The sequence below is a fragment of the Panthera leo genome, chromosome A1 (assembly GCF_018350215.1).
Source record: "Panthera leo isolate Ple1 chromosome A1, P.leo_Ple1_pat1.1, whole genome shotgun sequence".
Classification (NCBI taxonomy): Eukaryota; Metazoa; Chordata; class Mammalia; order Carnivora; family Felidae; genus Panthera; species Panthera leo.
Window position 1 is genome coordinate 238,577,031 of NC_056679.1, and position 11,240 is coordinate 238,588,270.

General features: G+C 61.5%; 1 protein-coding gene across 1 annotated transcript in view; it reads left to right on the top strand.

Moving 5' to 3' along the window:
• The window catches only part of SLC9A3 (solute carrier family 9 member A3), a 39,799-nt gene extending 36,417 nt beyond the window's left edge, over positions 1–3,382 (top strand). Inside the window, exons 18-23 of the mRNA XM_042903482.1 lie at positions 326–441; positions 1,086–1,215; positions 1,436–1,612; positions 1,849–1,921; positions 2,475–2,588; positions 2,909–3,382. Of these exons, the coding sequence (XP_042759416.1) occupies positions 326–441; positions 1,086–1,215; positions 1,436–1,612; positions 1,849–1,921; positions 2,475–2,588; positions 2,909–3,156 (858 nt within the window). The 3' untranslated portion in view covers positions 3,157–3,382. The remainder of the gene's footprint in view (positions 1–325; positions 442–1,085; positions 1,216–1,435; positions 1,613–1,848; positions 1,922–2,474; positions 2,589–2,908) is intronic.
• The last annotated feature ends 7,858 nt before the right edge of the window (positions 3,383–11,240 follow it).

An 11,240-nucleotide genomic window follows, 5' to 3' on the forward strand; every position in this document is an offset into this window, starting at 1 on the left:
CGTAGTTCTGATCTGATTCAATTCTGGACAGAGGCCTGGGGGTTGCCTTCTGGGGTAACTGAGGGCAGCTGGTTGGGACCCCCAGTGGGGACAAGGGACACATCCCCAGGCCTGTGGGGAGCCGCGGTGTTCCCTGGTGCGCCGTGCCCGCTGAGGGGCTGGGTTCTTCACACTTGCTTCTGTCTTTAGTTTTTCAAGCCACCAGCCACCAACCACTCGGCTCAAGCGAGGCCTTACCTGCGGCCTGAGCTCTCCAGAGGCCGGTGGCTGTCTGGCCTCCGGGCACTCCACGGTGTGGGCTGCACAGTCTGCCTCCTCCCCACAGGGAGAACGCCGTGGGTCCCTGGCCTTCATCCGCTCCCCCAGCACTGACAACATGGTCAACGTGGACTTCAGCACACCGCGGCCCTCAACTGTGGAGGCCTCTGTCTCCTATCTCCTGTACGTGCCCACACCTACACGGGCTTCGTCCAGAAGCCACCCCTCACCTGGGCACCTCCCACCATGACCCTGGAGGCTGCCGTGGGCGGGGATCTCCCCTGAGCTGCACTTCCCAGGCTCTCCTAGTCACAGGCAGCAGGGCCCCTCTGGGCACACACTGGCCAGTGGGCATCTTGAGGCAACTGAGAGTGTGAATGGGATGTGCACTGGACCCCGGGGAGGGGCGCAGAGAGGAGCGCAGGGTGTGGACACGGGTGCCACGAGTTTCCCCTGCACGGATACGCTTGCAGTAAAGGTTAGTGTGTGCCCTGGTGTGAGACTAAGAGAAGAGGAAGCTGGCAGGGCAGAGGTTTGGGGCTGAAGCCCCATCCCTGGTCGCCCCCACACTGGTCCTGGACTTAGGACCTCCCTCCTGTGCTGGGCTGTGCTGCTTGGCTGGGGCTTCGTCAGCTGCTGTGCAGGCGCTGGGCTGGGCTGCGTTAGGGGGTCAGGGAGCCCCGGGGGAGGGTGGGGAGTCCTCTTGGGGTCTGGCTGAAACCCTGAGGGAGAAGACTCCCAGGACAGGCCTTCCAGGAGGCCGGAGGTGTCCGGGCTCACGGGGGGAGGGGCCGGAGGGGCGGGCGATCACTGTGACCCCCATGTAGGAGGGAGAACGTCAGTGCCGTGTGCCTGGATATGCAGTCCCTGGAGCAGAGAAGGAGGAGCATCCGTGACACAGAGGACATGGCCACTCACCACACGCTGCAGCAGTACCTGTACAAGCCCCGGCAGGAGGTGGGTGTGCCGAGCCCGGGGTGGGGTCCTCACCCTGGCACGGGGTCCTTGTCCTGAGTGCAGAGAACACTCAGGCCCAGACGGCTGGCAGGAGGTGGGGGGGGGGGGGGGGGCTCAGCCTGGGCCCTCACGTCCCCAGTTCTGTCTGGCTGGCTTTGCAGGGGGGACCCAGCCATGCAAGGTGTCCCCACTGTGACCGCCCCGGCTGCCCCTCCCCCAGTACAAGCATCTCTACAGTCGGCACGAGCTAACTCCGAACGAAGACGAGAAGCAGGACAAGGAGATCTTCCACAGGACCATGCGGAAGCGCCTGGAATCCTTCAAGTCGGCCAAGCTTGGGATCAATCAGAACAAGAAGGCAGCGAAGCTGTACAAGAGGGAACGTGCCCAGAAGCGGGTGAGGGCGGCAGGCTGTTGGCAGAGGGACCGTGGGCTCACACCAGGGCATCCCCCAGGGACAGGCCTGGGCAGAGACTCTGCACCACTCACCTCTGTAGCCCCCTCACAGAGCAGGAGTGGCCCTGGATGGCTCCAGGCGGCCCCAGCAGGGCCTCGCCCCGGAACGGCTGGGGCAGTCAGGGTCCTGGTGTCGCTGTGCCCACACCTGCTAACAGTTTCCCTTTTGTTTCTCAGAGAAACAGCAGCATTCCCAATGGGAAACTGCCCATGGAGAGCCCCGTGCACAATTTCACCATTAAGGAGAAAGGTACTGGCTGGGGCCACAGCACAGCGCTCACCAGCGGGGACGCAGGGGCGTGTGATGGGGCGGGAGGGACCCTTCCCTGCCCGCAGGGTCCTGCCTGTCCTGCCTCGGGTAAGGAGCTGCTGTTAGGGCCCCAGCCACTCCGCTGGGCAGCGCCCTTCAGGTGGGCTCCACATCCCCTGTCCCAGTCTTCACTCGTGTTGTAGCCACAAGAAGTTAGTGCCCCCCCCCCCCCGCCCCGAGGAGGCCCCCTTCTCCAGGGTGCTCCGTCCTCCAAAAGGCCAGGCTGGCTGGGGAGGAGGGGCCGGGGCAGAGGGGTGGCACTCACCGCGGCCCCTGCGTAGGAGGGAAGACCTCCTGGTGTGGTTTTGCTTCGTACAGCCCTGTGCTGGCTTGGCCACCCGGGCACTGCCACCCAGCAAGCTACCCAGAGGGGGTGGCTCATGACAACGCTCGGGGCACTCTGCAAGCTGGTCAGGGTGTCAGTCGAGGGCACTAAATGGGGGCGTCTGTGCACCCAGCCCACTTCCCTCATGCTGCCTTCCCTTGCCACCAGATTTGGAACTTTCAGACCCAGAGGAGGCCCCGGACTACGGTGCTGAAATGGGTGGGGGGATCGAGTTCCTGGCAAACGTCACACAGGACACCACGGCGACAGACTCCCCCTCAGGTGAGGGGCAGGCGGGCTGGCTCTCCTCAGGTCCCGGGAGTGAGCATGATCGCTGGTCATTGGATGGGGACTTCTGGGTCCATGTGGGGTGTGAGTGGCAGGCGGGGTTCTCTGCTCCAGAGAAGGGAGCCGGCACTCGCCCTGCCTGCCACGTGTAGAGGGACGGCATGGGACGCAGAGCATAGAACCCGAGACCTTCCAGGTAACCTTCCAGGTGCTGGCTGCAGGACGAGCTGGTGTGTGACCCCGGGGTGGCACCCCCCGTCCCTGCTGCCCCGGCTTCACCTGGGGAGCTGACCAGCTGCTGCCCTTTCTCCTAGGGATTGACAACCCCGTGTTCTCCCCGGATGAGGACCTGAGCGCCCTCTCCAGGGTGCCACCCTGGCTGTCGCCAGGGGAGACTGTGGTGCCCTCCCAGAGGGCCCGCGTGCAGATCCCCTGCTCGCCGGGCAACTTCCACCGCCTGGCACCCTTCCGCCTCAGCAGCAAGTCCGTGGACTCCTTTCTGCAGGCCGACGCCCCCGAGGAGCAGCCCCGCACAACCCTCCCTGAGTCCACGCACATGTAACTCCCCCCCGCCACCCTCCTGACGCCTGCTCTTTCCTCAGCTCCTCTCCCTCAGCTGGCCGCCTCTCTTGCTCTGAACCTGAACATCTGCAGACTCTCCAGAAGCTTTCTTCCTCCTTCTAAGCCTCTTTTCCAGCCGCATGTTTCTTAGGAGATCGTCTGAGTCTCAGCTCCTCCAACTGAGATGTCAGGATCCAGAGCTGTTTCAAGATCTCTTTAACCCATGTGCTCAGCTCTTGAATCTAAGTCATGATCTCAGAGGGGCCTAAGCATGGGGGGGGGGGGGGGGGAGGCGGGGCGGGGGTCGCGTGGGAAGGGGAACACACTTTTGTCCCTAAAGGCCCCAGGGCTTTGCTTAAAGCCCATGCGACAGAAGTGAGTGGAGGAGAGCAACAGGCCCCCTTCAGCATCTCAAGAACTCAGGGAAAGGGCACAGGCAGCGGAGGGGCCGGCCACACAGCCGGCGAGCCCACCGACCAGACCAGCAGCTCTCCCGGGAGAGGAGGGCAGAGAAGGTGGGGGGGGGGGGTGGTGGTGAAGATGGGGCGTGAGGGGGCAAGGCAAGGGTGGTAGGCAGGTGCAGCTAAGTGCAGGTGTTCTGGCTTCCTTGCTGGGTGCTGTCCTCACTCTACTGTCCACAGGGAAGGGGATTCAGCCCCTCTGCAGGGTTCGGGCTCATTCCACATTTCCTTCTGGTGTCTGGTAGACACCTGGGAGGAGGCAGGAAACAGGAGCTGGTACCCGAGGGGCTCTCACTCAGGAGGGCAGGAAAGTCCTGTTTCTGTCTCCTGTGGACACGTGGACAGGGGCGTCTACCAGTCCGGCGGGGGAGCGGCAGTCCACCCCTCACTGTAGAGTGTTCTAGCAAATCCCTGCCTGGTGCAGTATTTGCTTTAGGCATAAGCTGAGATTTCTTCAGGGACGTATGCCACTGGGGACTCCAAGTGAGCTTGTGGGAGAGGCCACGTGGGCAGAGCCCCTGCTTTTTCCTGGCTTCTGCCTCTGAACCTCCTAACCTTCCCCTCTCTCTTCCTTGAGCCCTGCTTGTCCCTGGAGCAGGACACCAGTGTCCGGAGAAGCCACGTGGCTAGGACCACTTCCTGGGCAGGGTAGCTGTGTCTGGGGTGGGCTTTACACTGAGCACCTTCCTGCAGCACAGGCACCTGCCGAGGGGCTGCAGGGTCAGGTCCTCAGCTGACCCTGTCACTGTGGACGTGCTGGCTACACAGCCAGGGCGTGGCCTGAAAGTGCCCCGGAACCTCTCAGGTAGTGGGGGTGGGGGTCGGGCTGGGTCTGTTGGGGACCCTCCTGGCTGCACAGCCATCCTGGAAGATTAGAGGGAAGGTTCCACGGCGTGGGCTGGAGGGTCCCTGTGATTCACGTGCCCGTTGAGGGGACGTGGCAGCCTCCAGGTGTGGGGGCGCCAGCAGTCAACTTGGAGGGTTGGCGATGGCCTCCTACCCGCAGTTTGCGCCGAAGGCCTGACGGTCTGGGATGGGGCGGGGAACCCGCCCAGCGCAGCGTCCCGGTCTCCCCTTCCCACCCCGTGCCCCCGTTCCTCCCCGAGGGCCCCTGCCAGGTGCCCTCTGCGCTCACGCCGTCTCCTCCCGCAGGTGACACGGGCTCCGACGTGCCGCTGACCGGACGCTCATCCCCTCCCGCCGCCGAGAAGCCCCCGCTCCCCGCGCGGTCCCAGTGGCAGCACGCCCCGAGCCCCGCCCCTCCCGCCGAGGGCCCGCCCACCGAGGGCCCGCCCGCCGAGGCCCCGCCCACCGAGGCCGCGCCCACAGCGCCCCCCGACCGCGAGCCGGGGGCGGGGCCGGAGCGCCGCGGACTGCCGGGCGCGCACGCGCGCTCGGCGGCGGCGCGCCGCGTGCACAGCCGGCGCTCGTTCCAGCGGCCCCGCGCGCGCCGCCGCCCCGCGCTGCTCAAGCTCTCGTCCCTGCCGCCTTCGTGCCACGCGCCGCCGCACGCGCTGGAGCAGGAGGAGACGCCGCTGTGACGGCCCCGCCCTAAGGTCTCCCGCATCCGGAGTCTAGGTGCTGGGATAGGGCCGCCAGACGGACTCTGTGGGCTAGAATGGGTCCCAGGGGACCAGATGTGCCCCCGAGGCCTGACCCTGGGAATTCCTCGGAGCCACCTGCAGAGAGGCCCCCGCGGGCTAGAAGTGGACCTGGACGCGGGCAGGGCCTCCTCCAGCTTCTAGGTCTGGGCTGGCGCCCTTGCCAGGAGACTCTGTTGTGGGTCCTTGTGCCCACCTGCCCTGGTTGTGAACTGACCTGGCGCTCGCGAGTTATGTTTCCACCCTCACCCCTGAGTCAGGAAGGGCCCTGCGCCCCCAGAAGCCTGCCTCTGTGTTTGAGTTCTTGCCACTTTGTGTCCATTCTCTCATCAGCACTGCCAGGGAAACTGAGACCCAGACAAAGTGGGATTTGCCCATCCTGATGCCAGCCCATGATTCTGGGCCCGGGCAGGGCCCTTACCCCCAGGGAGACCAGGGGCCCTGGTTCCAGGAGCAATTTGCAGGGGTTGGGGATGTGGGCAGCCTAGGCCCTGTGTGATGTCTTAATGTCCACTTACCAGATCTGTGAACTACCTGTGTCACCTTAGGACTGTAGGTACGATTGCAGAAACATCTCTTGTTTGCTTATCCTTTTTGTGCTGCGACCCGTCTGGCCCTGGCCCAGGTGTCAGTGTGGCAGCCCCTGGGCTCCAGGTGTGGCCCCACCCCCACCCCCACACACCTGGTCTCTGGCCTGATGCCCCCGCTGAGTTACAAGTTGCAGTGGCCACGTGGGCTCGCCCAGCTCCTGCCAAGGAGAACGGGGCCTTCACGGCAGCTTAATGGGACCCAGACCTTCACAGGATCCCTGGGCCTGCCCTGAGGGTGCTGTGGCACAGACCCCCTCCACCCCTTCCAGGGTCTCAGGGACATGGCCTTGGACAGAGTCCCTCCTCCCCCGACCCCCACCGCTGTCCCGTCCTCTGGAGGGAGACCACTGTCTGGCCGTCCTTGGGGGGAGTGGTCGAGAGCGTAGGGTTGAGGAGTCTGCCACAGGGAGCCGGAAGGTGGGGGGGCCTCCTGTGCCCTTGCCTGTTCCTCAGACGGGGTTTTGTATGAGAAAGAGGTGTTTAAGGACCTCAGGGGCCTCAGGACTCTCCTAGAAGCTTTTCTAAAGAGGCCAGGCTCAGCCTGTTCAGGAGAGGAAACTGTGCTGTGCTGTGACCAAGTTCTCATGCTCTAGATTCTCACAACCACCACGGGCCAGGTCTGCCAGCAGTTTGTAGTGTTGCAGTAGTGCACACGGAGTCCCTGATGGAAAGAGTCTGCATATAACCTGCTGTTCATGGCTTTGTGTTGAGAAAAACCAGGAAGAGTCCCCGTAGCATCTCTTCACCGACACAAAGCCCATCGAGATCTGCGTTCCGTAAATCACACACACAGGATGGCGCTTGCTTTCCCTACGCTGTGCGACCACTTTGACCAACCCTGTGAGCACGAAATTCACCCATTATCTGCCCGTCAGTGAGCCCAACGGACTGCTCCCAGCCCAGCCTCACTGCTCAGCCACAGCCATCGATCACATCCCCAGGAAGGCACACACTCCGGCCACTCCCCGCGGACAGTTCGTCTAGAGCAGGATGGGTCCTGGCGCACTGGGGCCCCAGGGGCCACAGCCCAGCTGGTCCGGCATCTCTAGCTGCCTTAACAACTCACCTGGACCGCTGGACCCGGATCCGATTCCCAGCTGCGGAGCCAGAGGCTGAGTCAGGGAAAGCGACTCAGGGGCACCCCACTCAACACCAGAGACAGTAAACCGCCTGGTGATGCATCTGTTTGACAAATGTCTCATGGCTCAGCTCTTGGCTGGTGTTTTCTGTGGTGGGCGGGCAGTTTGTTGAACTGCACAGGGCCAACCGCATCCATAAGGGAACCGAAGTTCCAGGTCGGAAACCTCCCTGGCAGAATCTCACGCGGCGGCGCTCGAGAGAGGTCTGCTGTCTCCTCTGTGGACACGGTGTTATAAACCCTCGTGCTGTGGATACATTTCATAAATGAGAATCCTAGCTGTCCTTGTCATTGTAAAACAGAATGTAAACAAAGTCTTATGAATGTATTTCCTTAGGAAAACTGTTGTAAAATTTTTTATTAGAAAAGAATTCCTATTTATTTAATACTGAACCTTGGCCTACTTTATGGTAGACGAAGGAACATGACTGTAGGAGTCGCTATTTCTCACTTCTGTATTTTCTTGAAAATAATTTGGTTACAGTGCTTCTATACCGTGTACTAGTGGTCTTCTATTGTGAAAGGAGATTTAAAGAATTTCTTTGAAGCTGGAAATGTATGTTAATTAGGAGTGGTGAAAATTGTGTATGTTAATTTTGTGAATGTAAATTAAGTCAAATTTTGTGTAACCCTGATCACAGAACGATGTGCCTTACAGTGAGCGCTGCCCCGGACGTGTTGGGCAGGGGCCCCATCACAGACCCTGTCAAGCCTGCATGATCAAGTCTATTAAAAATGTTTCAAGGCACTTTGGGCACAAACTTTGTTTATAAATGAGAAATCATATCGAGGAGAATTTAAGGAGCAGTTTCTGCAGGCAAACACTGCTCTGGCACTAAAATGAACGTCGAGACAGTTGCGTGCGGGTGCGTGCCCGTGGGTCAGAGGCAGCCCCTCTGGCTGGTGCAAGGAGGTTGTTGGACACGCGAATTCTGGCCCACCCAGGCCTCTGAGAACTGGTTCTTCCCAGAGACAAGGAGACACTACCGCTCACTTGCTTACTCAAACTCGTCACTGCACACGGGGCAGGTGCCCAGAAAGGGCAGAACAGTACCCACCCAGCCAGAGTCGGGGGAGGAAGCACCCGAGACATTAAAGAGGAGGGGTGGCCCAGGGCTGAAAAGAGGTGAGCAGGGACAGCAGGGGCCAGAGCCTGGAAGCAAGGAGGGTCTCTGAGGGGTCATCATGAGGCTGATGGCGGCGGCCGAAGTGCAGGGAGACCCATGAGATGGAGCTGTGCACGTGTCCCTGAATGTCCTGGGGAATCCTGTCCCCGCCCCCCAGGTGGATCTCACCCTTTCAGGTGGCTCCTGCCTCGCCCCCCACCAGGTGGAGCCCCTCCCAGGTGGATCTCACTCCCCCAGGTGGCTCCTGCCTCGCCCCCCACCAGGTGGGGCCCCTCCCCGATGGCTCTTGCCTCCCCCTCCACCAGGGGGAGCCCCTCCCAGGTGGATCTCACCCACCCAGGTGGCTCCTGCCTCCCCCCACCGGTGGGGCCCCTTCCAGGTGGATCTCACCCTCCCAGGTGGATCTCACCCTCCCAGGTGGCTCCTGCCTCCCCCTCCTACCAGGTGAAGCCCCCCCCCCCCCCATGGCTCCTGCCTCACCCCCCACCAGGTGGAGCCCTCCCAGGTGGATCTCACCCACCCAGGTGGCTCCTGCCTCCCCCTCCTACCAGGTGAAGCCCCCCCCCCCAGATGGCTCCTGCCTCCCCCTCCACCAGGTGGAGCCCCTCCCAGGCAGATCCTGCCTCCCCCTCCACTAGGTGGAGGCCCTCCCAGGTGGATCTCACCCCCCCAGGTGGCTCCTGCCTTGCCCCCCACCAGGTGGAGCCCCTCCCAGGTGGCTCCTGCCTCCTGCCCCCACCAGGTAGAGCCCCTCCCAGGTAGATCTCACCCCCCCAGGTGGCCCCTGCCTCGCCCCCCACCAGGTGGAGCCCCTCCCAGGTGGCTCCTGTCTCCTGCCCCCACCAGGTGGAGCCCCCCCACCCCAGGTGGATCTCACACCCCCAGGTCATCCTTGAAGTCTTGTGGTACAAACACATCTTTTAATAGTTAAAATTTTAGATGTTTATTATAAAAGAAAATGGCACACCAATGCTGAGTCCATAGATACTTTTTTTGTAAGAAAAATCTAACCTCTTATTGTAAATTTACAGCCATTTCAAACCTGATAGGACGGTCTCAAGGAGTGTGGGTTCTAGGACCGCCGTAATACTATAGACGTGTTGCCTTATAAGCAAGGAATCCAGGTGTGGGCAGGGCCTCGCTCGTCCAGTCCCATAGGGGAGTCCTCTGGCCTCTGCAGCGTCCGGTGCTCCGGGGCTTGGAGGGACGCCACCTGACCCCACCCATGTCCTTCAGGGCCCCACCTGCACTCTCCCAGACCGGCTGTCCAGGGAGCCCATCTCCGGGCTTCTCCTCGCCGAGTCCCGCGTCTCTTCCCAGGTGGCACTGGTGTCCCCGTGGCATGCCTGGCTGACGGGCGCCCCACGCAGGAGGGAGGGCGGGGCAGCCAGAAGCCCCCACGTGGCCCACCCTCCCTGGAAGGTTTCCTCTGGACAGAAAGAAGTGTCCGTGCTTCCAGGCTCCGTGTTTTGGGGTCACAGCTGTTTGGGCGGTACAGTGGCGGACTCGAGAGGGACAGCACCCCAGGTGAGCGTCAGCTCGCAAGACTGCACCCCAGTCAGACAAACAAGCCAGGAGCCCTGTGAATGAAACTTGAGATCAAGGAAATTTCCTCCCTGGACGCATCTTCTTCCAACGGAACAGCAAGAGAGTGGCCCCGAGACTCAGCGAGTCTGCAGCGGCCCGACGCAAACCTGTTTCCGGTACTGGCTGGAGGCTGCTGTCCCGTTAAGCCCACTTTCCCCAATGGACGCTTGGCACCAACTGGCCTGGAGGTGACCCTCCCCCGGGTGTCACCCAACCACCAGGACACGGCCCTCTGCTGTCCCCACCACTCCCACCACATCCTGGCCAAAGTGCTGCCTTCAAAACCACGAGTCCCCAGGGTTTGGGACGCGCAGGCAACTGGCATTCACTTCAGGCAGCCAATGCTCAGCCCACCATCGCCGCAGGCATCCCGGAAGCAGGTGTGAGCAGGGACCGCGGACACCGGAGTGACCATCACACGATCAGGGCAGGGGACCGGCCAGAACCATGTGCACCACTGGGGTCTGCTGTCATCGTGTGAAGATTCACCCCGGATGTTTGCTCCAAAGTAACATGGAGTGAAAATTCTCTCAGCTGGTGGAAAAATAGATGTATTTTTATTATTATAGGGACAATAACTAACGATCGTTAACTCTTCACTGTATGCGCTCAAAAAGCATTGGGCACTTGCTCCACGCAGGCATGAAGACGTCATACTTAGCATGTACACGAAGAGACAGGGCGTTACTACGCATTTGTCGAAAAGTTATGCCTCTCCTGAACCAGTAACGGTTCTAGGAAGTGCATCCCATGTTTAGTTATTTCATCCCGTTTAGGCGTGGATTCCTTCCGGAAAAAGTCCTACGTGTGAATTTTTTTTATCTCGCGAAGAGGAAATAAAGGCGGTTACCAGCTTTGCACCTTGAACGTGGCTGGAGAGGAAGGGAAGCCCACGTCCCAGAGACTCAGACGCGGCTGCTCAGAGTGGCCCCCGCCGCACTCCCGAGGGGTCTGCAGTCCCTGGGCCCCTGACGCGAGGACGGGGGAGCAGGGCAACACCCCGTCCCTCATCGTGGCCGGCACCACACGGGGCATCTGAGGAACCCCCTTGGCAAACGGCAGCGTGGGGAAGGGTCAGGACCCTTCACACCCCACATACAAGGCCCTGCCGTTCACTCTGGCGTGGCTTCTTTGTTAATCTGTCGTGAGATTAAAGACTAATGTGCAAACGAAGCCACTGCTGAAGCAGTTGCCGTGGAGATGGTTACACAACGGGGGTCTACGGGATCCCGCGTCAGGCGTAAGCACAGACCCGGAAGCGCGCACCAGATAAACGTTCACGTTCACTTCGAGTCTGTCAGACCTGACGCTCACGACGTCTCCAGCGAGGACCTGCCCGGCCATACCCACGGGTGCCAGGCTTGTTCCTGCGGGAGGGCGGACCAGAGGGACGCCTGTCCAACCTCACCCGGTAGGACTCTCGGCACGAGGGGGCTCCACGCAGAGCTGCGGAACACAGGCCCCCTGGTCCGGGCTGACGCACGTCCCTGGGCTGCACACCTGTCAACCAGAAACTAGCTTCCGGGCCCTGGAACCTTACCAGGTCACCCCGAGGAAGAAACCCTTCACAACCAGGAAGTC